Raw genomic sequence first — 25,787 nt, forward strand, 5'->3', positions numbered from 1 at the left:
CACAACTTGGACTGCGATGCAGCCAACAGCACAAAATGTGACTCCCATCATGAGCGCTTCTTTATCCAGGAATCTGAATTCAAACCTTAAACCCCAGGTTTGATAAGCCAGGTTGATTTCTCCATACCTTTATTTGCAATTCCTGATCGCAAAAATGCACTCTGAGACTTTTTGACCAGTTTTCTCCAACTGAGCTTAAAAAAAAAAAAAGAAGAAGGTTTATAGTTGCGTACCAGTCACAGCCACTTAAAGGTGACTTCAGAGGGAGCAGCTTCTCTCTCCCCAAAATGACCCAAATACAAAGCAAATTAATCCTGCCTAGAGTATTCCAGTGTTTAGGCACTGCCTTCTCCACAACTCCACAAGCTTGCGCATCATCTAGTATATAAGATGTTAAAGTAAACCCACGTTTATTTTATTTCACAAATCAAGCGTATCACAGCTTGACATGCTGTGTGCTCACTGTTTTAGTGTTATTTTATTCAAATTCAAAAATGACAAAAAGCAGTCGAGGCAGAAAAGGTATTTTCATTCATAGAATAGACAACTTTTAAGAGAAACTGATAAACAAAACAAAACAAAAAAAATCATAAAAATGAACAGTTAAACAGTGTTTGGTCCCTACATTATGGATGCACAGTATATTACTTAATAATTTATCTCTGAAACTTGCTCAAACCAGGAGATATTTATTCTACATCAAGTAAACCTGAGACAATGCTGGCAATTTATTATGCCAGTGCCACCCCAACTGCATACTCTTGCCTTATTTTGAGGGAAAAAAAAAGAAAAAAAGACAAGTCCTGGTAGCTTAAACGGTTTGTTAAGGCACAAAACATTCCTAAAAGTTGCACAGATGTTAAGATCTTTATGAAGTTGCGGATTTGAGATATGCTATAAGATCAGCTCGCTCATTCTTCTTCTTAATGCCAGCGAAGACCATCTTTGTTCCTGGAATGTATTTCTTAGGGTTCTCCAAATACACCATCAGGGTTTCCTCATTCCAAATAATCCCTGCAATTAAAGTGAGCAACCACAGAGAAGAGTAAAAATCAAACAGCATGATTTAAAGGCTACTTAAATAGCACACGTACACAGTGTGTTTACCTTTGCTTTTGTTGGCATCTGTATAGCTGAACCCCTCTGCCTGGCCTGTTTTGCGTCCAAAGAAACCCCAGAGGTTGGGTCCAACCTTGTGCTTTCCGCCATTCTCCACAGTGTGACACTGGGCACACTTCTGAACAAATGTCTTCTTGCCTTTTTCAATGTCTCCACTCATTTCTATGGAGAAGAAAATAAACCTTTAAAACAACCAGACTCAACTGCCTTATTATAATGTTATGGCCTAATTTAGCCACATGGGGGAGCTCACGTCCCAGTTGCGCAACTATGCCCCTGGGGTTGTTACAAAACGAGTTCCAGCAGTTTCACTTACTATTAGACTACACAGCTCCAACCGTGGACCCACAGCAGGGTAAATACTTGTTTACTATGTCCATAAAGTTGATAATTCCAGCAAAAATATCAATATAACGTCACACTCGGCATTTTACACCAAGTTATAATGGTTATAATGTTAGATATAAACCTTACACAAACCATACCAAAGTCCATCTTTAAAATATCACTGACTGTACGTGTAATGCATCGCTTAATATGCGTCAAATTAAGACACTTCAGATAAGCAAAAAAGCTTGAGTATACTTCTTTAAAGACACCGACCGGCGCTGGACCATGTTTCACGTCAGCGGACCGTCGCAGGCAGATTTAAATCGCATTTAAAAAGTTGTTTACCGTTTTACGTTTCCTTTATGTGCCCACAAAAGTGACTTCTAGCTTCTTGAATTTAGTCCAGTGACGGGCTCCGTCACACCCGTTTCACCAAAGTTTCACGAGCGTGCTTCCTCTCACAAAACTTAGTACCGTAAGACGTCATCAGTCCGCTGACCGGTGTCGTCGTGCACGTCACGACGGGGTGATGAAAGCGCAGGTGAGGTTAAACCTCTACATGTGACCGATTGATTGCTTCCAGCGCTGTCAACAAAAATGCTATAATAACCAAAACGCAACAATAAACACGCCAGCTTTGACAAAGATTTACTTTTTTGTTTGTTTATTTGTTTGTTTGATTAAAATTTCTACCCCAGAGCTCTTATTGAAGAGCAAATTTTGTGTCATTCTGCTGCAACTAAGTGGAGAATACTGTCACCTTATGGAGTCACAGTTACTGGCCTCTCTGTAACTCATCCCACACGCCTTCACTTCCCACACAGGATTCACAGAGGAGGCCTTCAAATGAAACATTTTTGTATAATGACCAGAGGTGGCAAAAGTACTGACATTCTGTACTTAAGTAGAAGTACAAGTACTTATGTTAAAAAATACTTTAGTAAAAGTCGAAGTACTGGTTCAACTTCTCTACTTAAGTAAAAGTAAAAAAGTACAGGCTGTGAAATATACTCAAAGTAAGAAAGTAAAAGTACTGTAGTTCTTTGGAGGATGTTTCTACCTGCTATTTTTGTGTAAAACTAACCGAACCTCATTATATATTATTGTAATAATATAAAATAATATTACATGAGAATACAAACGTTATTCCAATCTAAACTTTAATCCTAATGAATGCACTCAGCTTGAATCTGTTATGTAGGACACAAACTGTGAAAGGGAATTTAACCACAGCTCTGTTCTCTGTGTCCTCCATAGTAGAGGGTGACTGTGCCTCCACCTAAACACCAACATGAGGATACTCAGGGGTTACAGTGGGATTCAGAAGGTGGAGGAACCCTAAGATCAGCTGTAGTGGCTCTGCATGGGGAGAAGAATCACAGCTTTCTATTGTGAGCTCCAGTAAATGATGTTGGTGTGCAGGCTGTGATCAGCTGACCTGCTGCTGCTGCTCTGAGGTTTACTGCTCTGTGTGGATGAACTGAACTCACAAAGATGTAACCCAGTATTTCACAGCTCTCTGAGCTGATCTCCATCCCCTACACTGACAGCATACAGGCTGTAGAAATGTTGGATTCAGTGAATGAATCTCAGCATCAGCAGCTTTGATTCAAACTCATCTCTGCTGCACTGATGTAACCTGTAACTCTGACCATGAACACAAACACTGTGCTCCAGTTCAACACAGAGCTTTACTGTAAATACAGTACAACAAGCTAACCTAAACTGCAGTATTTTCATAGAATCTTTGAATTACACAAAGTCAGCATACTTCAGTTTATTTTCCAGTCCTTACCTTTAATTCTAACCTCTCTTCTTCCTCTCCTGTCCTCTTTCTCCATCTCTGAGTGAACTTCTCTCTCTTTGCTCTCCCTGTAAATGCAGCAGCTCTTCTTTTAGCTAGCAGACACACTGTGTGACAAACTTCACACACTTTGTGTGTTTGCTGATATTTGTTGAGCATTTAGAAACGTTGCATTTACCTGCCACACGTTACTCCCTTCGTGCTCGCTCCTCTTCAGTAGCGCTAGCTAAGCTGTTTATGTGCCGCAGCGCAACTTACGGACTCGGTCCGGCCCGATTATAGCGCTATAAATGATACATTAATTATATGGGTTTGCGTATTTAATCCCTTTGTACGAGATAAGCCCCGATGATGGGGGATACGCAGTACGATTGTCTCTTATATGTTATTATTCCTCCGTTTAGGCTCAGATCGTTTGATGTTTGACGGCGCACTGACCGGAAATGCAAACTTCTCTCTGACGTGTTAAAAAGTAACGAGTCTGTTTGAAAATGTAAGAAGTAGAAAGTACAGATACTTGTGTAAAAATGTAGGAAGTAAAAGTAAAAAGTAGTCAGAAAAATAAATACTCAAGTAAAGTACAGATACCTGAAAAATCTACTTAAGTACAGTAACGAAGTATTTGTACTTCGTTACTTCCCACCTCTGATTAATGACAAGGTATTTTGGCTATGTTGTGAAACAAAGGAAAACTTAAATAAAAGGTATGCTTTCCATTAAATCTAATATTAGATGCAAGTTTGTGATGTATTTAAAACAGATTATTCTGAGACAGAAGAAAAACCACTTTGTCTTTGCACTAGCCACTGCACACTTTTTTTTTTTTTTTTTTTAGTTTTTTCGTATTCACATGTAAAATTTTCTTAGTTATAGATCTGTGTATGCCTGTCTCACCTTATTCTTTATTCCGGGACCTGAGTGCAAAATTTCCTTTCACCTCATGACACTACATGTGTTGGAATGACAATAAAAAATCATCAAATCATTGAGAAAAATAAGTTATTAGCATTGATTTTTAAATATTAAAACATATCCATGAGGTAGTGGTTGATATGCCAAATAAAAGTGTATACACATCAATTGCTTTAATGTCTTTAACGTACCCTAATGTGGTCATAGATGTACCAAAAAATTCACAGTCATAATGTGACCATACTGATGAACAAACATTCACAGTTAGTACCAGCAGGGAGTCTGGGTGTGTGTGTGTGTGTGTGGGGGGGGGGGGGGGGGGCTGCTGGTGAATGTATCTCAATAGTACATCTCTTGAGTTTTTCCAAGAAACTTGCAGTTGGAGTTTTACACTTCTTCAGCCTTCAGATTTTCCAATGAAGTGCAACATGTTGAAACCAGCCTAGCGAGAGCATCTGGTTGTTGAGGAACAGCTTTGCTTTTTGTTGTGTTGCCCATATCTTTTATTGTTTGTGTGTGTTACTCATGTTTTGTTGTTGCCTTACCGTTTTCTGTTACCTACCCTCCGTGCTAGTAATTCATGTAATACTTGTTCTCATGTTATGCTTGGTGTGATTTCATGTACAGAAAGTAGTGTTGAAATGTTTCTGGATGTGTGTTACATTTATTTTCATTTCTTAAGAGGCTTTTTCTCTGGTCAGGCTGAACTGGAAATGAAAAATTACAATAAGAATTTGTTCTTAATGGCTTGAATGGGTAAATAAAGCTTAACCTTTATATACTATTTGTATCAGATTTGACCAGTCTTGACATTTGACTTCAGTAAAAATACCCTAAAATTTATTATTTTAGCCTGAAATTTGGTGACTTTTCCTATAGTAACCAAAAATGTGTAAAAATCTAAATAGTTTTAAATTTTATACTTTTGTAAAGGGGCTACAAATTTTTTGCACAATGAGGTTGTTCCTGGGCAGCTTTGACCCATATCTATTCAAGTGGATTTTAGATCTACCAGTGTGTGTCAAATCAAGGAAATTGATGGTTTCAGGGACTTGAAACTGTGCAACTGTACGTGCCATGTCTGTGTATACCTTTTATGGGACAGTGGTGCAGAGTTCAGGGGTTACCTTCACACCGTCATGAGAAATGTCTGCCCCCCCCCCCACACACACACACACACACACACATTTGCCCGCGCTCTGACAGAGACAGGCACCTGCTGGTCTTTGGAAGATCACAGAGGAATCCGATTATATATGGTGCACAAAAGGAACAGAAGTCCCACAGAGGTCAGAGTGTGCTTTGAGAGATGGTCCCTTGATACAGGCACAAGATTTGAAATGGGGTTGTGTGGTGGCGCAGCGGTTAGTGCTGTCACTTCACACCAAGAAGTTCCTGGAAACTCTAAAATGGTGTTTCCTGCATGTCCTGCAGCTTGCATGTTCTTCCTGGGCCTGCAAGGGTTTCCTCTAGGTATTCCAGCTTCCTCCCACAGTCCAAATACATGCATGTTAAGTTAACTGGTTATTCTAACTCTGGTTATTATATGTGAATTCTGGTTATTACTGTGGATGTGAGGTAGATAAAGTGCTTGAAGTGTAAGGAATAAATTGCTGTATGACTGTGTGGTTAAAGTGTGACTTGTAGTTAAAAGCACTTTGAGTGATCAGTAAGATTAGAAAGCATTATATAAAGGCAAGTACATTACATTTGCACCTGCAATGTAACTGAATAATCTGAAAATAAACAAATTAGAGTCCATTTATTCTGATCTGAGATTAAACTGAGAGTTGGGTCATAAGATCATAAAAGCACCTGAACTGTCATTTCAGCAAGTGTGGGAAACACATGTGCAGGTCTCACATGCAAAATTTCCTACCAATGCTCTGAATGCGCAGACCGGTTTGCAATAAGCAAGTTTTGTACTCTAAGTGTTGATTTATACTGAATTAATATTTATAAATGGTAGTTATGAAGATTTTTTAATGAAATAGAAGTGAGGACAGTGTTTAATGGTTGCAATGGTTATACATGGTTGCATAATAAATCCCAGCATTTCCAGTTCCAGTTTAAATAAAATATATTTAAATCATTAATGCTGTGATGTATTCATGTCTTAGGTAAAACGTGACATGATACTGTGTGATAATTGATGTTTTTCTCTAAAAACAAGTGTTGTAAAACCTAAAAAAAAAAGTACACTCACTGCTCTCTCGAACTTTAATTAAGGATTTATAATCCATTTATTAATGTCAGTTTGTTTATGCATTCCGTAATTCAAAATTTGGCATAGACACTTTTGAGGGAATTCTTAGCCTGGGTTCAAATTTACTGGGAAGGCACAAAATATGAACAGTATCTAAGGGTTAAATTAAGAAATAATAATAAAGGTGTCTGTGCTCTCTCACCTCTGTAGCTTCCTTGTTGATTTCTAAGTGGAGTTTTTTCATTCCTGGTACTATATCACTGAATTCAGCATTTCCTTTGTCTCATCACCCTCAATGATTAGTCCACTAACTGTCATATTATGTGCAAATTTTCTAATAGTGGTGGTTTACAGGGTCACACAGCTGAAGAGGCTGTTGAGCACAGGGCTTAACACAAGCATCCCCGGGGTTTCCAGGGCTCATAGTTCTTATTCTGGATTTGTGATTGCTTATCTTAAATGACCAAAGTGCATGAGAAGTCAAACACCCAGGAATAGAGGGTGTTTCACATTCCAGTTGCTTGTAGGGAAGCACTGACACACACACGGGATTAGTTTATGGTTACGAGCCGTCAGAAAGCCTCTCAGCTTAGTTCTGCACAGAAAACATTTTCCATAAACCTGTCGTGTGGAAAATCCAAGGAGTACATTAGTTTCCATGTTACTGACACTGACGGCAAATGCTAATGAGCAATAAAACAAAACACACAAAGTTGTTTATGCCTTTAATTTGAAGTAGCAATCTTGTTTGGGATTCGTTTCACTGACGAGATGAGTGGCAAAGTGTCGCACTGGGACACAAAGCAAATAATGCAGACTAATTAGCACAGCATTTGTAATCAAATAACCACAAAAGTTTATTTATAGAGAGTTCTTTCATTGGTCTTTTTGGAAAGGCATGTTAACCAAAATCTTATCTATAGTCTAAATATATTATATCAAAGTTGAATGCCTCATGAGATATAGCAAAAAGTGGTTTTGTAATCACGCTAAAGCTTCCAAAAGGCTTTGAAGACACATAGCACTGTCCTGACAGAGATGTACTGTAGTGGTTATTTTCAGTTTTTTCTGCAGCTAACTGGCACATCCATAGAGATATGTGGACTCCACTACAGTTGCCATTCTGTTTACATAATGAGTGAAAGTCCATCCACCTTTGACCCTGCTATCAAGAAAACTATCTGGGAGATTGCAGCACATGCTTGTCTTGGCTTTTTGTTTTACTTGCCTCTCTCCAGTGGTGAAATAAGTACTTTGACTCTTTTGCTAGAAAAATTAATAATAGAAGCGTTCCAGTTCACTCTGAAAATGTAATTTGCTATAACTCGGTATGTCTTATTTCACATACTTTGCAAGTTGCTGTACTTGCTTTTATACTTGTCCTTGATGAACTGTGCTTTATTCAGTCAAGTGTTGCCAAAGATTAATAAATATAAAAGTGCAAACACAACAATTTAAAAATTAAAAGCCAGCAGGTAGCTTAAGTTGCCCATGATTACTGTACATGTCTGATAACAGGTTATTTCAAAACCCTTTGTCCACCAGGGAGCACTGTTTTGTGTTTTTGTCCCACGCTTTATGTAGCCTACAATATCCTGAAAATAATTCTTGAAACAAATAAATTGGAAACATTTTCCAAAATATTTGTTAGTAGCACACTTTGAATAAGATCTTTAGATTGATTTGGATCACATATTCAACCTTTTGGTTGTCATTTACCTGCAGTGTTGTTTTTGTTGTTCGTGTGAAGAAGAGTGGAGTATTTATCTCTCAATATCTATCTGGGGGTTCATTATCTCTCTATAACTGGAAATCAAAAGTTCAGTATTTCCAGATGACAGAAAATACTCCAATGCCTTAAACCAGGGGTGTTGAACCTGCAGCACCAGAGCAGCATGAAGTTCTTTTACACATAAAAAAGTCAAGTGTGAAGAAATCTGCAAATGTTTAGATATATTGCACAGATGAAAGAAAGCAGTCCTACATATGTTCCATATCCTGATCAAAAATGACTCCAGTATTCCTCATAGTGTTACTGGAAGCCAAGGTAATGCCATCCAGAGCAAGTATATGATAAGACATCATGTTTCAAGAAAATTTGAAACTACCTCGAACAAGCCAAGGTAAGACTCAAAGTGGCTTTCAAAGGCCTAAATGTGCTAACTCCTCCACTTCACAATTGTATACAAAACAGATTTTTCTTCCATTTCATAAATGCAACAAAAGCATGGTATTATTGTATTGAAAATGCACTGTTAAAGTGCCAAATAATCACAAATGCTCCACTGCAGAGTAGTATACTGTTCAAAAATGTTAATAATTTGCACCTATTAGGAATCTTGATAGACTCATTTTAATCCCTGGGGTGTGTCAGCTTCATTAAGGCTTTTTGGGGGGTCAAAACTTGCTCAGAAATGGCTCTTGTGATACTAAAGGCTGCTGACCCCTGGCTTCAACTTAAGTCATTTGCCACCATTGAAGCTCTCTCACTCCTGTCTGCTTCCCATTTGGCAATAAAGTTGCAACCAACTCCGAGTCCGAGCTTTGCGTGACTCCATGGCCGTGTTTTGTGATCAGCCACCGTTCACCGGTACTTGATCCATTCCAGCGATTTCTTCCCGCTCAAAGCCCATCTTGCTGCAGGGAGGAGCGACCGGAGTGCAGCTGAGCAGAGCCGAGCATCATCACAGCCCGCAATCAAGAAACGGGCAAACACAGCACTTTTTTTTTTTTTGACTTTCCATAATGTTCTAGCCTCCATACTCTGCAAGCCGCTAACACGAAGAAACAGATAAACCCAATGTGGACCCATATGGAAGACGCTTTTCTCTGAGAAACTGGGAATCTCTGCCCAGTCAAGGGAGACCCGCTCAATTGTTTCCTGCGCCAAGAACTGTAAAGACATGGTCATCACACGGCATCTGGGGGTAAGCAAATCAGTTTTTCGCGTCTCTCTTTCAAAGCAGCCTCAGCGCCAGTCTCGCTCATATTAGAGAAAACTACTGCGCTCCAGCAATGCCATATTGAATTAGGATGTAGAGCCTCTTCTTCCTCCATCCAGCCACTCACACGGAGACCTCAGCGTCTCATCCTTTTGTATTTGCATCCTGAGTGAATCACCAGTCAGACATGACCACCTAGCCACTGCTGACTGAGCTAACTGCTGCTAGTCTTACCACACAGGGATGGCGATAATAACCGCGTATCCCAACACCTCATCATCATCATCATCACCACAGAGGTCATCGTGATGAACCATCCATAAAACACAGATGCTTCAGTGGAGCATTAAAGCAGTGAGGCTGATGATGTAGACGTAATGCGTCACTGACATTTTCACCTTTTTAACTGTGCGCCTCCATCCTTTCTCCCACAGTCCCATTAGACCGCTGTCCCATGACATACTGGAGCGTTACTTAACAACACCATCTCCTTTCGTAATCTCCTTTACTGCACCCACTGTGCTGCCAGTGATGAAACTAACCGAGGAGTTAGCCAACTTCTGCTGTCACAGACAGGACAGCTCCACGGTCTAGCCTCCTTTTCCCTACTGAAGGTCAGTCAGTGACTTTGCAGCTGTTTAAAATAGCCTCCAATCACATAAATTAAAGAGCAGCAGAGGAGGCTGGAGAGCTCAGTGCATCTGTAAGCTTGTGCCTGGTGCCTTCTTGAATAGGGGCTGCTTTGATCGGCTGTGATTATTGATTCTCTTATATACAGTACTGCTCGCCCCTCCTGATGAAGGTGCCCCCATCCCGTTTACATGATATCCTTGCAGAGCCTGTGTGCCTTAATGATTGATGGGTGGGGGTGGGTCTTTGCATTCTGGTTGTACTTTTTGTTTTTTGCCAAGTCATTAATGTAAAATGAAACAATAATTACACCCACTGACTCATTAAATTAGTTGAGAAATGCAAGTACAAAGTTCACAATGAGTTAAAGCAGTATTCAGACGGTCTGATGACTCATGCATGGCCATCCCTTGTGTTTGTTTTAATGAAGGGTTTTTGATAATTACCAGCACGCTACTTGTTCATTCTCTGTTATTAACCTCATTTGCTTTGTTTTGTTTTCTAGAACTAGGGCGTTTGATGTCAAATATATTGACTGAGAGTATAGAGAACTTTTCTTCTTTATACACCACCCAACAAAGTAAGCCAAACATCTAAATCCATATACTCTCTGTCTCCAGAAGAAGAAAAAAAAAAGCTGCAGAGGGACCTTATCTGAATAAGAAAATAATATTACTCTTAAAGAGTACTGCAGCATGTGACACCCAGGTCTGCCTTGGTGATGTATTACGCAGCACGGACAAACTGGCTTTCTCCAGTTTGTGCTGTTTTGAAAACAAAACTCAAAAAAACTGACAGAGACTACTTTAAACAGATGAGCTGCTCATTGCTTTCAGATGTCACACGAGATCTACACCCGTTTAGCCACACAGGTAAATGATCAGTAATGATCCACGTGCATTATTAGTCAGCTGTAAATTCAGACACCACTTGTCCTCAAAGACCCTGTAATGTAATATAAGAATATGAGTCTGGCCCACTTTAAATATGCAACAGTGAGGGAGGGGGGGGGGGGGGGGGGGGGGGGGGGGGGGGGGGGGGCAGTGGACTTGTTTTGCTATATTGTGTTCCTTGAATGTGGTGACAACACAAACAAGAATGTCTTTCTACCCCTGCTAGAGCACTGTTACCGTTATGCTTCATCGTATTACCTGTTTGTGATGAGCGGGGCCGTTAATGCCTGTGCTGCTTTGCATTTAGTGTGCGTTAACAGCAGCCAGCATGAAATTTAACATGACTTCTAAACGTGTACCTATTTTTAACTGGTTTGTTTAGCTTTGGGGGTTTCCTGTGCTTGACATATTGAGTGTCTTAGTCTGAAGTTTGTTTTTTTTTTCATCCCTCTCAGATCTCACAGTGCAGGGCGAGGGATAGTGGGATTACTTTCTCCCCCTTGACAGCCCGGTATTGTGCTTCTTGGCTTGACGTATGTCGGGATAGATAATAGTTACCCCTTAATTCGGGACTTCTTTTTGATCCCTGATGGAGAAATTTGACTTTGTTCTTGCCATCCTGGCTAACAGAAAGGCCCTGCAGGCCATAGGAATGTGCATCTTGTTCAAGGACATTGGTGCTGTAAGTTTGTGGTTGCTCTAAACTATTCAGTTATTCACTTTTCAGTCTCTTAAAGTAAGCAAGATTATTGAAGTAGAACAATTCACCACCATAAGTTTTGTTATCCTGTTGTACTGTGACTGCATCAGCTGATTTCTTTGCTTGACCATAAAGTCTGCACTGGGTCTGAAACATTAAAAGAATGGAGAAATTGAACTCAGAGTACTTAAACATCTCTTTAGACTGCCAGAACCTCAGTATTACACTTTTAATATTTCACAAGAGAATTTTTGGTATATGTAATATTTAAGCATACTATAAAAAGGATCCTAGGTTTTTACATCTTTACTGAGCTGCTGTAACTGTCAGTTACCAGAGCATCCATCCATCCATCCATCCATCCATTCTCTTCCGCTTATCCTGTTCAGGGTCACGGGGGCTACCAGAGCAATGACTCCAAATCTTGCAACCTGTGTACTGATAGTCATACCACCCTGAAATCCCCTGACCTTATCTGATCTGTTTAGTACTTAGATGGAGGCTGCCTGTGAAAACCAGGTACCAGAAGCATTGGGGTGGTGTGGCTCAGTCGGTAAAGCGCATCCTCCAATAATCAAAGGTTGTTGATTTGATCCCAGCTCCTCAAATCTGCATGTAAGAGTGTCCTGAGTGTCCTTTAACTGACAGCTAAAGATTTACCGCATTGTCAACAAGGGCATTTCAGTAATGTTGAATTAATATTGATGACTCCATAAGTTGTATATATGTTATAAATACACTGGTAATATAACCAATAGAATGATCGCAAATTAAAGCTGTGCTCGTTTTATGCCAGATCCTTGGTTTGCTCAGCTTGTTGTAAGTGTCTCCAGAGTGTAATGAACCCCTGTTGATGGCACTGATCTTAGGTTAAATTGTTTTTTTTCTCTGTCAGTTTTCGTCATCGCCTTTGATTGCAAAATCCCCCTCCTGAAACTCAGTTTCTTTTCTGGAGCATGAAATGAGACGGAGAGACGTTTTGTGTGACTGAGCTGAGAGTGCATTTTGGAGTAAACAAGAGAGATGAGAAAAGGCAAGTTTTGGTTTGGGTTTTTTTTTTTTTTTTATTTTCTAGATGGTATCACACACTTGTGAGCCAGAAGAAATTAGACAGACAGTCCTATGTGATGGAGAATTCATAGAAGCGTGTAATACATCTGCATGAAGAAACAGACTTCATGTTACAAAAATGCAGTTTTAATTACTGTTGCTAACTCGGGATTAGATTAGATTAGATTAAACTTTATTAATCCCTTTGGGAGATAACATATAGTGCAGGTTTACTTTAATAAAACAATATGCATTGGCACTGCTGTTCTGTTATTCTTGGGAAGATGCATAAATATATCTGTCTTTATAACAAGCTGTATCATGTAACTGCTTTTGTAATGTCATTCTTGTTTTAAGACGCTACCCTTCTCTTCATCTTTTCTCAGCTGCTGTTGCAATAAAGAAGCAACACTTTAAGATTTTTAATCATTTTATTACTTATCCTCCATTATTACAAACCAGCTCATTTATCATATTTTATATTTTGTGTTTTTAATTGATGTGGTCTGTGGCATGGTTCATGTAATATGCTTGTCCCTGTAAAAATAAACTATAAATAAATAAATATTATGGATCTCTTGGATCTGTTCTTATCGGATCTTCATGTCAGCTGGTAGAAGAACTATTGCTCTGATCATTCAGAAGATCATTCAGCAGTAAATGTGCTCCCATTTATTATGTTTGGTGACATTTTCCAACTTGAGGCATTCAGAAAATGTCGAGAGAAAGGTCCTCACGACTGCTCACAACTGCTTCTGTTGTTCCTTCACGTGACTGAAAGATGACTGAAGGTTCCTCTTTGTCTACTAGGATCGGGAATCTTCCAAACCACAGTCCATTATCTGACTTTTAGACTTTCAAACCAGACTTTCAGAGGGTGGTTTTAAGCAGCAAATTGACAGCACTTATTCTTTTGTTATTATTCAAATAATTATCCATCTTACAGAAAATTGTAAAAAAAAAAATAAAAAATTTTTAAAAAGGAACTTTTGCCTTTGGTATACAATGTATGCCTTTTGTGTGAAGCACATAAAAAAGTCTCCTTTTTATTGCGGTCTCACGCAGTTCACTTCTGTTGAGTCTTTATTGCCCTAAATGGGAAACTCATCCATCAGCCATCATTACACAGAGTAAAAGCCATCAGCGCAGGAAAAACAACAAATGAAAGCAGTACACATAAAACCAAGGGAGATGAAACCAATAAAGAGGAAGAAGTTCATATAAGATTACACTGGTTTCTTCTTGGAACATCTGTATGGTTTATCTACACTGATACAGTATGTACAGTGTTATCCATAGAGAACCACACATTTATAAAGATGGTATAGTGTTTGGTTTGATTTTGCTGAGGTCTTGACCCGATGTTTCAAAGGTGTCATAGGGCCTGCCACGTCCTCGCTGCTTAGAGGACCATAATCATGGTGACTGGATTTAGAACAATAAGCTCATGACTAAGCTCGGACGTTCCCGAGCATGATGACTGGCTTTGTGCGGCACAGAGCTGCCGTCCATCTATGTCAAACGGACGTTGTGCCTGCCAGATTCGTGATGGAGGCACCTGCATTTTCTTGTGGACTGAAAGCTTTGGTTTACACTACAAACCTGTTTGTTGCTTCTCTGAGTTACGGGCTTAACAATAATTGTCCGATTCAGTCTGTAAATGCAGATAATGTTTTGGTTCCGTTTTAATGAACGCACACGTGGAATTCACAAACACATGGGATTCAGAAACTGCGTGTTCTGCTGAAGTGAAACTAATGAAGTGAAAGTTGGTTTTTTACCAGTTTTGGTTACATTTTTTCACCTGACTTCTCCTTCACGTTTGTTTTGCTGTATCTCTGTCCTGTTCAAGTGGAGATAGGTGGCTGTTTATGTCTTTAAGGTCAGCAATCGTTAGTCCAAATACTACAAATAGATTCTAACAAACTAGAGCCTGCGTGCTCACAGACTAACAACAATTCAAATAGTTACATTTACACTCATTGTGCTCATCACATCTGCTTTCTAATTAGGTCAAGGGCAGCGAATCTGTTAAATAGATGTAAGTGAAATACACTATCTGAATGGATTTAGTGCCGCATATACAGTAGCTTAGAGCCCTAGCTGGCTTAAGAGAGAGCAGGATGATGACGCTGTTAAAGGATCTGAATTATAGATTACAGTGTGTATGCTCTGTGTGCTTGCATGTGATCGCGCAGAGCTGTTTCCTTGTCTCATGGGAGAGCCTGACAGAAACATCCGGCAGTTAAAACCACAGGTTGCTCCAGTGTTAAATACAGTATCTATGAACACAAACTGACTGTGGTGTGACATACAATGTCACCGACTGCGGTGGGAGTTGATAATCGTGAATTTACACACAGTTGTCAGATCAGTCTTCATTTAGCCTTTTGCCCCACAAATGACCAATGTCTCAAGGCCCAGAAGTCCCATTATCAACACTGAGGTGTCATATTTGCCCTTGTAAAGGTCCAGTAACATCGTAGGTGTCAAGTGTCTCAGCTGAACAGGGTTTGTTCCTGCGTTTGTTTTCTACTGTCTTGCAATCGATGTATGTTTTAACAGTTAGACCTCCTGAGAGCTCAGGCAATTACAGAGCAGCTCTGCAGGCAGTATTATGGGTGTCAGCATGGAGCAACACGGTGCCATGACTAATGATGAAAATGAGCACACCCCCGCTGCTATCTGCACATAAGGTTAACCAGACATTTTAGATCTTGATATAAATCTTTTTCTGCCTTTACCATCTGATGTTTTAAAGGTTATCCCACTGGATAGACTTCTTTTGCTTGTGTTTGTGTGTGTGATGGTTTATAGAGACAACAGTTTTAACTGGTCTGTAACCACGCAGATAGAGCAGATGTTTTCCTGTATTGATTTGGTGTCCTCTTCTAAATTCAATCATTATCATAGCGGTAATTAGATGTTTAAGAATTTATGTCACATAACAGTCTTGTGGGATGAGCTCAGTGTTCTGCAGGAGGAAGTTGGCAATTAAAAGTGGTAGTTGCCACATTTCCTAATTGGAACAGAGTTTGTCATACTTTGTCTCTATAGGTTAGACCAATGGTGAAATTTTGGAGCTGTACAGAGATACCAATATTTTCTCTTTTTATTTTTTCTTTAATTTCATGCCATCATTAGGCTGAAAAAAAAAACAACCCCTAAATAAACCAGAGAAACAGCAAAAACCTTAGGAGTGGCCAAATCAACAGTCCGATGCATTTGTAAAAACAAGACAAAATAATTATTTCCATGGTTAAGAAAAACAACTTCACAACATCTAACCAAGTCAAAAACACTCTTGAGGAGGTCTCAAAGTGTACAATCAAGAGATACTTTCAATAATGGAAATAGAGAGGGTTTAGAGGAAGGTGCAAACCACTGATTACACTCAAGACCAGGAAGGTCAGACTTTGGCAAGAAACATACAAGAGCCTGCACAGCTCATGAAAAAATCTTTGGAGAGATGAAACCAAGATGAAATTGTACCATGGGAAGAGAAAAGTATGGAGAAGGAGAGAAACACAGGCTGCGGTTGTAAATAAGAAATTGTTCTTAATCTGTTTGCCTGGTTAAATAAAGGTTTAAATTAAAAAAAACAAAACAAAAAAACCAGCTCATTATCCAAAGCGTACCACATTATCTGTCAAACATGGCAGAGGCAATGGGCATGTATGGCTGCCAGTAGAACCCGGTCCCTAGTGTTTACTAATGATATGACTGCCAATAGAAGTAGCAGGATAAATTCTGTGTGCAGGGCTATACTCTCTGCTCAGATTCAGCCAAATGCATCAGACAGTGCTTCACAGTGCAAATGGATAACAACCCAATGCGTACTGCAAAAGCAACCCAAAAGTTTCTCAAGGCAAAGAAATGGGATATTCTTGAAGTCAGTCACGTGATTTCAACCTAATAGAGCACGTTTTCCAGTTATCAAATACAAAACTGAATGCAGACGAGCAGCAACTGAAGGTGGCTGCAGTAAAGACCTGACAGAGGTCACAGCATGGGTTCAGTTAGAATTGGTCACTACATTTCATCTTCTCTGCCTTTGTCAACAGGTGTTCCCCAAGGTTCCATTTTGGGGCCGTTGTTATTTGCTCTATACATAAATGACCTTCCCTCAGTTTGTCCTAATGTCTTTATTCAAATGTACGCAGATGATACTGTTATTTACACACGTGGCACAAACATAATTCAAGTAGCCAGTGAACTTACACAATCCATGGCTAATGTATCAGAGTGGTTAAACCACTCCTGCTTAAAACTAAATGTGAGTAAAACAGTTGGAATGTTCTTTTCTAAATCAAAACTTCCAAATTGTGAGGCAAATATTTATGTGGATGGGGAAAAACTACAACTTGTGAATGAATGTAAATATCTCGGTATCATAATAGACTCAAAACTCACTTTTAAACCTCAGATTAAAAAAGTTTGTAATCGTGTTAAATTTACTTTAGCAATTTATAGGTTTAGAAGACCACAGTTATCACTACAGGCTTCTAAATTGTTTTATCACACATAACTTATTGTCTCACAACTTGGTCACAAGCAAAAACAACAGCACTGAAATCTATAGAGTCATTATACAAACAAACAATGAAAATATTGGGCAAAAAAACATTAAGATATCATCATTGCAATATTTTAGACAAACATGGGTTCTTGGGTTGGGAGAATTTACAGGATTGTTTATTAATGTGCATTGTCCCTACTAAATAAATAAACTCAAACTCTAGATCTCAGGTGGTCATTGACTGCAGAGGTTTTTAATCCAATAAAAAATAATTCCTCAATTTTGAGCCTGTGAAAATGGGGGGGCTGAATAAAAATTGCTGCAATTCCTAAACAGTTAATGCAATAGTTTTGTGAAACCCCTTGAATTAAATCGACAGTCTGTGTATCAAGTGAATTGTATCAAGTGAAAATAGTAAGAAAATACTCAAAAATGTGACAGAAAATCTATCAGTGTTTTGGTATTGTTGTGTTGGGAATTTTTTCCACTTTTTTTTTTTTTGTTTTTTGTTTTGCATTTCACATGACAAATGATTAACTAATTAGTTAATAAGAATTTGAAATAATTAAAAATGCCATTAGTTGCAGTCCTCATATAGGTTCAGTTTGGGTTTGAGGTTATACAGTGAATAAAAAAGGAGTAATCCTGAGTGGCGCGGATCTCATACAATGAAAGGCTTACTCAGTAATGCACTTGCAATGAGAAGAATCGCATGCTTCAAAGAAGAGCTCCGGGTGTCTCAACTGAGTATCACTGAGTGAAATTTACATACTGAAATTGATATTTTTCGAAAGCCTATGGGAAGTCAAGATGCTAATTTTAGTCAATGGCCGTGCGATTTACCGTCCGCTATAAGCAACAGCAGTGTGGTGCAATAAGGAAGCTGCAGTGCATGTGCTAGTGTAACTTCCTGACTTTTGTGTTTCAGATGACTATCAAGCAGTGATCGTGAGGAAGTGTCAGAGGATGCCCCAGATCTGCGGGGCCTAGTGTTGAGGGAGGTCCACAGAGCCAAAGCGGTGCCCACGATGTCTCACCACCAACACTACCACCAGCGAGGCCCCCACAGCCGCACCGTGAGCTCTGAGGAGAGGAGCTCCACGCCGGTGAACAAGACCTCGACACCAGTTCACAAGAGCACCTCCTCCTCTTCCTCCTCCCAGCGCGACAGCCGGCAGGTAATTTTCAGGACACAGAAGTAGGACTCCATCTACAAATGGATTCTAGGGATGGCAGCGCTTTGAATGAATGCAGCTTTAGCGGAGGTGGTAAAGGCAGGAGGCAACATTAGCTTGGAGTGCTGCAGTCTTCTATCAGTGAGACTGTTTATGCAAGAGAGGTTAGCTATGAGGAAATGGTGAATCATGAAATATTCATTCAGCGGTTTTAACTTTTGAAACAAGAACAATTCAAGCTATTATGATGCACTGACATAATAATTAATGTCAGCTGCCATCATACAGAGAAGTTATGCACATCCTGTTAAACTGTTCTTGATTTGAAGATGTGCTGGCACAGGAAGTTTTTATTCGTTTGGGTTTGTTTTTTTTTTTTAGTTTCATTAAGAACTCAAACTGCAAAGAAATCAGTTTTGGAGGTCACACATAAACATGAATCCTGTGATTGAAAAAGCATGAAAATAAATGCAAGTACTGACAGATGGCTGGATTAGATGAAGATACAATGTCTGCCAGTTCTGCAGTCAAGTTCACTTTAACTTCTGTCACAGAGCAGTCACATTCAGGTCTATAGCAGCAACATGACAGAAAACCCTTCAGTTGTCTGACAAGCAAATGGTTCACATAATTATTCAGGATTTGTGACATCAACATCAGCAATCTTGGATCAATTTCATCTGGTTCTAAAATTAGCCATATGCAGTCCATGCAAAGTTTAAATTAAGCTGATTTTCTGTGTGTGTGCAGTTTAATGGTCCTAGCTGGTTCCTTTAGCTGACTGATTCAATCAAAAACCATTTAAAGTATACAGAACACTCTCCTTTAGTAGTAATTAGTAATTTAGGAAAATCATGTAAGTAGAGATGCACTGATCGACTGGTCAGGGACCAGAATTGGCCGATTTTCAGCGTTCATGACTCGGACTGCTGACCGGCTGGTTAGCCTCAAGGATGTCCGATTAGGTCTGTTTCATGCATCTAATATGGGCACAGTGGCACAGGCAAATAGTTGTGCGAACACTCACTGCGCTGAAGCTCTTCACAATGAGTGAAGACTCAAAGTTTGCCGAACCGTGGGGGAAAAAAAACGAAAATGTTTGTAATAACAAACCTACTCAGACACTTAAATCACCTTCACTCAGCATGAACATGGACATTTTAAAGACACTAACAAAGGAAAAGTGGCTAAAGTGAAAGCTATCCAGAGCTCAAAGCCACCCACAAGCCAACAGCCACGGTATGAGAAAAGAATCAAAGCAGTTAGGAGGAAAATTATGGAGACGTGTGAAAAAGAGAAAAGGGCCAATGTTGTGTTTTCTGGTGAATTTATGAGTGCCTGACATTTGCTTTATTATATAAATCTGTTGCGCCTGCTTTTGTTTGGTAAGGTGAAATATGTCAGGTAAAGGTGGGTGTACAGCAACTCATTTTCAGTGAATTATTTGTACCTCTTTCCAGTAGCAGAGCACTTTATTCTCAGTTATTTCAGTGAGAGAAGATCCTGTAACTTACTGCAGTTTGGGGGGAAGTTTAATCATTTATTTTATTATGAAAATAAAATGAAAAGGAGAGTTTTAGTTTTGTTTGTAAAAACAAAAAAAAACAAAATTAAAAATTGGAATTAGCCAAGAAAATTGCTATTGGTGCATTTCTAGCTGATTAGCAGAATAATAGTCTAATATGCAGCAGCTTTAATTTCCTTTAATCGTGCAGAAACATGTAGAAAGGTTAAAAAAAAAAACTAATCATAAGGTGTCTTAGTAAGACTTGCAGTCATCCTTTCTTTTAAGAATACAAGTGGACCCTTATCAAGCCAGCAAAAAGCCCCTCACAACATTACAGACCCACTGGATCCTCTCTGTAGTTATCAAAGGCTCAGGTTATTCATTTTATTTGTCGCTCATATCAGTAAAAAAAAAACATAGACTCCAATTTCACAGTTCACAGGACAAGCGCTTTAAATTAACCCCTGTAGTAAGCCATCAGACGCCCCTAACCCACCTCACCTCACCGTGCTGCTGTGTCACTGTGGCCGTGCAGAAACAGGACACCGAAACTGGAATCTCTGACTACACAGCTTTTCCGTCGGCACTCCGTGATGAATATTTCATGAGGGACAGGCGGAGGCTTGGTGCTCCACTGAACATGTGGCACACTCTGGTATGTTATGTGGAGCTTTGTGTCTTCAGGAGATGACTCTCTGAAGAGAAAATGGAGCTAGTTTGAGAAATGGGGCCTGTTAGAAAAGTACAGTCGATGAAGCAGACACGTAACCCTTAAAAACTCTGTGTTTGTTTCTTTAATGTTAACATACTTGCTTTTGAAAACAGGTGAAATAATTTGGCTTTTCATTTTCCTCGATGCTCCATAATCTCAAAGGAATATTATCTATTAGTGGTTATTTTCTTATTAATTTATGGTAATGTGTTAAGATAAAAAATTAACTTGTAAGATACTCTTCACCCCCTTCATCAAGACTTCTAGATACTCCACAAATCAGTTAGTAGCGTGAGAAAAATTCAATTAGGAACTAATTTTTGAAGGTTGCAGCTGTAAATGATGCAGTGATTTGTTTTGTAAGTTTTCAAAGTTGCCATCAGTGTTACTGTGATTTGCTTATGTCAGCAGGAAAAAAATTTATCCACACTTAAAAAAGATTCACATTCAAAATTGACATCCCTGAAATTGGCATAAAAGCCAAATTTAGTCATATCTAATAGAAATGTATCACAGTCCTGTGGAAAGCTAAAACTAAATACACCCTTAGTGCTGCCATAAGAATTCAAAGGGTAAGAAGTAGCCGGGTGCTGTGAATCAAATGTGCTTGATTAACTGATCACCAGCAAGTGTGAACACCTCTATAAAAGTAGATGATTGCTGGTCTGGAGCGTGTGTGAGTTAACATAATGCCACAGTCTTCCCAGGAGTGGACATCCCAGCAAATTGACCCAAAGGTTAGACTGTGCAAAGCTCAGAGAAACTGCATAAAATCCAAGAATTACATCTCAGACTCTACAGGCCACAGTTAGCACGTTAAATGTTAAAGTTCATGACAGTGCAAATAGAAAAAGAGTGTGGCCTGTTTGGAAGTGCTGCCAAGAGAAAGCCTCTTTCCTCTGAAAAGAACATGGCAGCACGGCTCAGGTTTGCATGATTACACCTGAACAAACCACAAGACTTCTGGAACAATGTCATTTAGACAGACAAGACCAAAGTGGAGATGCTTGACTATAATGCACAGCGCCACATTTGGCTAAAAAACAAACAAACAAACACAGCATATCAGCACAAACACCTCATACCAACTGTCAAGCACGGTGGTGGAGGGGTGATGATTTAGGTTTGCTTTGTAGCCACAGGGCCTGCACACCTTGCAGTCACTGAGTCGACCGTGAGCTCCTCCGTATACCAAAGAATTCTAGAGACAAATGTCTGACAGCTAACGCTTGGCATAAATTGGCTCATGCAGACCGGACAGTGATCCCAAGCCCAGCAGCAAATCTACAACAGAATGGCTGAAAAAGAAGAAAAAGTGACTTCAATCTGATTGAAATGGCATTCCTAAATGCCACAAATTCTCTTGGATAAGTTGTACATGACACTAAAGAACAGCTCTATGAGTGGTCTAGCAAATACTTTTCAAAACAGTTAAACAAGTGTCTTCACACACTCCACAGGGTGACATATTTCTAAGTGAGACTGGGTAAGACCCAGTTCTGCCCTTCCACTATCTGACAAGTGTAATTCTGTGTGGATTCACATGCGGCTGCTAACAGTCCTCTTAATTGAGGATAAAAATATGGTTTTGGGATGCTCTTTCCTTCTCTGATGAAAAACAGCAGGTTTTTTTTTTATTCATCATCCGATGTTTTATGCTGCTGTCAGATGGATGTATATTGAGATCATTTTCATAATGTGGGTACTTTGTTTCATTTTAATTCATGAGTTTACAAGCACCTTTTCTTCATTTTTTTCTTCTTCTCTATTATGGGCATAGATAACTACTGATAACAGCAAACTAGTGATAAATGTTATTCATTCAGCACTTCTCAAAAAAAATGTGCAAAGTGCCTACAGGAAAATTCACATAGACTAAATCAGCAAAATAAATGTAAAATTAGGTCACAAAGAAAAAGTTAATTTTTCCACTGCATATTTTTTTGTCTCTTATGTCGTGCTGTGCCATGAAAAGTTCTGGCTATATTCTTCAGGTCTCATTGAGGTAGGAAAGGGGCAGTTTTTTGGCTCACACCGCTGCAGATGCTTGAAAAAGTTTTTGAATTTAACACATGGTTTCCCTTTGCAGGTGGACTTCTTCCAGTTTCTCGAGCACTTCGGGTACTTCTTTCACAAGGTCCATTTAGTGGCTTTTCTGGAGCTTTCTCTCAGATCACGCAGCCCTCTCGATGTCTGTGTGATTGTGTATTGATCACATCTAGAATAAATTATTAACTGACTAAACTGCGAGGACTTCTCCAGCATCAGCACACATCTGTGTTGACATTATGCCAACTTATACCTGCACTTTCATTGTGTTTATGATAGCAGTATTACTGTGTTCTTTGCAGGGAGTTTTGAGTGATTTTATGTTGGTGGTTCACTGTAGGAAATAATCAGCACAGCACATCTTCCCCTGGACAGCAGATACTTAGAAAAGACCTTAGCTAGCTTGGCTGGGCCTCAGTGTTTGTGAATAAATGAGAGTGGGGCATTTTGTTTGGGGAAAGCCTTAATGGGATCCTGCCCCCATTTTCAAATCAATATATGTCACTTCTCTCACTGCTGACGAATCCTGTTCGCTCCAGAGGCCCTCATGGGAGCAATTAGGAGCAGCACCTGCAGTAAGCGCAGGCTCGGACAGACACTCACACACAAAAATACACACTGCACTTTGTAGATCGAGGCAAATGTGCAACTCAAAGTGTTGCTGCAACTATCAGTTTCTCCTCTTGTTGCCTGTCCTTTCCTGGTCAGATAAGATGCTTTAGCTTAGAGATAATTAGGGTGAAATCACACTGCATGTTTGAAAAATATTTAAGAAAGGTCTCTATGATGGAAGCTGGCTGAGATTTATGAGAGCGGGGAACTCAGTCATGCGATTATCAGTTGCTGTAGGATCAGCTGGTGGCTGTGTTTATGGTAATGACCAGAAGTCATAATCTGCTCTCTCATCTGCAGAGGTCTTTCTTCTAAAGTTTTTTTTAGTTGCCAGGTGTTTTTGTTGTATGTGATACTTGTGAGAGATCCTCTGCAGAACAGAGGAGGGGTCTTGATTTAAAAAAAAAAAAAATTAAAAAATTCTGAGCCAAAGAATTCTGCAAAAGCAACCCAAGAGATTCTCAAGGCAAAAAAAGAGATTCTTCAGTGGCCAAGACAGTCACCTGATCTCAACCCAACACATCATGCTGTCCAGTTATTAAATACAAAACTGAAGGTGAACAAATGAAGGTGGCTACAGTAAAGGAGGAAACACAGCATTTAGTGATGGACTTAAGGGAGTCATAATCTACAAAGGATTTTCCCAATATTAAAAACAATCTTTATATTTAAAATCATGGCAGTTTGATACTTGCTTTTGAGCCTCTGAAAATCGGAGACTATGTATGAACAGTTAATACAACAGTTTTGTAAAACACCTTGAATTAAGGCTGAGAGTCTGAACTATAGTCACATCTTATTTAATTTAAATTCTAATGTGGTGTGTACAGAACCCAAATTACCAAAAAAATGTGTAATTGTCAAAAAACTTTTGGACATACTAGTTTAGTGGTGCATCTCTACCTGTGAAAAAAGGATCCCATGACTTTTGAAAGCTACAGTCCAGGATTTGGCAGATATTTATACTGGATGCCCTGCATGACTCAACCCCGGAAAGATTTGTTTCTCCTCCTGGGATTGAACTGGAGAGCTTATATTTGTTAGGTGAATGTGTAAACCACAGTAGTATGGAGCCCTTAGATATAATGCACTGTATTTTATCCATAAGAGGACTATATCCAAGCAATAGCAGAGTTTGATGGTAGGTAAAAACAGCATATAGGCCAAGTAAGGCTGGCCAAAAGACTGCTGTCATTTTGAGATTAAAAAAAAAAAGATGTTAGATTCAACTCATTGTGCACACAACAAAGTGATTGTTCCAGACAGGGTTATAATAGTTTTGGATTTTACATTATAGTTTAGTTTTAGTTAGTTTTTACTTTTTTTTCTCTAATTCAGTTAGTTTTAATTAGTTTTCAGAGTGGTTTTGCTCGTTTTTATTAGTTTTTATTTTTGGTTTCATGCTTAGTTTTAGTTAGTTTCAGTATTAGTTTTAGTATTTTCATACCTGATCAGGTGCAAGATTCAAGGCGCAAAAGTGACTATTGTGTAATGAAAACTTGACAAAAGATACAGTTTAAAGAAATATATTCAACAACCAGCTGTTCACAAGACATGCTAAATGTGTGTAATATTAAGGACACACATGAACATCAACAGGGAGAAACAAAGAAAAACATGAATTCCCAAACTCAATAAATTCTACAATAAACTCCACAATAAACTTCAGCATCAGTGCAGCAGATTAATAACGCCTACATGTGGTGTTAAACAAAAACAAACTCTTTGAAGGAGTCAAAGCTCAAATCCAGCTGCATCCTGATGTTCTCACCACCTGAAGCTGCTTCTGTTTTGGAGCTAGCTTGGTTAGATGCTCGCTAATTAAACCTGCAGGGTCTTTGCGGCCTCTGTACACAACCTACAGAAGTTGCCGACCTCATGTCCGCATTTATGCTTGTGTAGCTGGATTGTGTGTGTTATTACCTTGTGGTCGTGTGCAGGTGTACTCAAAGAACCTCCATACGGGACTCTGCCGCTTTCTCGGCAGACCGCAGCAATTACTCGGCGGACCAGCGCGGTGAGCGCACGCACATGCGCACTCACACAGTTGTCCTGTGGCGCTCCCAGCTTAAACTCCGAGAGCGGAAACAATGATTTCATATCAATCCACAAGGCTTAAAATGAAAGTCAGTTTATCGATAATTGCAGTTAGTTTTAGTTAGTTTTGTAAACTCACAATTCAGTTTTAATTAGTTATCGTTTTTTCCTTTTAATTATAGTTTTTATTTATTTCAGTTAACGACAATGTTTTTTCAATTTCAGTTTTCGTTATTTCGTTCGTTTTCGTTAACTATAATAACCCTGGTTCCAGATCACTCATCCAGAGAGAAGCATCTGCAGTCATGCAGCTAGAGACCAGCATTACCGTTAGGCAATGTGGTTTAAGTGTCTTGCCTAAGGACACAACCCAGTGCAGGGGCTTGAACCTGCAACCTTCCGGCTGCAAAGCGAGCGCCTACCCACTGTGCCACTGCCACTAGACAGATGGGCTTTGAATTGTGTTTGTAAGGCATTTTGGATGTTTTTACAGAAGGAGCCGCGGTATTTCACCTGCAGGCTAACAGGTGACACATGGAGACTTTAAGGCTGTAACTGAATCTCTGGTGGTGTTTACATAGAGCATGACA

The 25,787-nt window shown here is 39.4% G+C and overlaps 2 protein-coding genes across 2 annotated transcripts in view; one reads left to right on the forward strand and one right to left on the reverse strand.

Annotated features, from left to right (window-relative positions):
* Positions 1-491: 491 nt before the first annotated feature.
* On the reverse strand, positions 492-1,953 carry LOC115801023 (cytochrome c-b). Its single transcript, XM_030758711.1, has 3 exons — positions 1,795-1,953; positions 1,108-1,281; positions 492-1,014 (listed from the first exon to the last, which is right to left on the reverse strand). Exons 2-3 carry the CDS (start codon positions 1,277-1,279, stop codon positions 869-871), a joined length of 318 nt encoding a protein of 105 aa, XP_030614571.1. The 5' UTR covers positions 1,280-1,281; positions 1,795-1,953; the 3' UTR covers positions 492-868.
* A 7,027-nt stretch (positions 1,954-8,980) lies between these two features.
* The window catches only part of osbpl6 (oxysterol binding protein-like 6), a 49,162-nt gene continuing 32,355 nt past the window's right edge, over positions 8,981-25,787 (forward strand). The window contains exons 1-2 of the mRNA XM_030757917.1: positions 8,981-9,298; positions 18,034-18,283. Coding sequence (XP_030613777.1) covers positions 18,134-18,283 — 150 coding nt within the window. The 5' untranslated portion in view covers positions 8,981-9,298; positions 18,034-18,133. The remainder of the gene's footprint in view (positions 9,299-18,033; positions 18,284-25,787) is intronic.

Source organism: Archocentrus centrarchus, chromosome 21 (assembly GCF_007364275.1).
Source record: "Archocentrus centrarchus isolate MPI-CPG fArcCen1 chromosome 21, fArcCen1, whole genome shotgun sequence".
NCBI lineage: Eukaryota > Metazoa > Chordata > Actinopteri > Cichliformes > Cichlidae > Archocentrus > Archocentrus centrarchus.

What these genes read in the sequence shown, in the direction of transcription:
- LOC115801023 (XM_030758711.1), bottom strand. Translation starts at nt 1,279, where the DNA reads ATGAGTGGAGACATTGAAAAAGGCAAGAAGACATTTGTTCAGAAGTGT. An exon ending in AGATGCCAACAAAAGCAAAG is followed by an intron (nt 1,015 to 1,107) that starts GTAAACACACTG and finishes CTTTAATTGCAG; the next exon opens with GGATTATTTGGAATGAGGAA.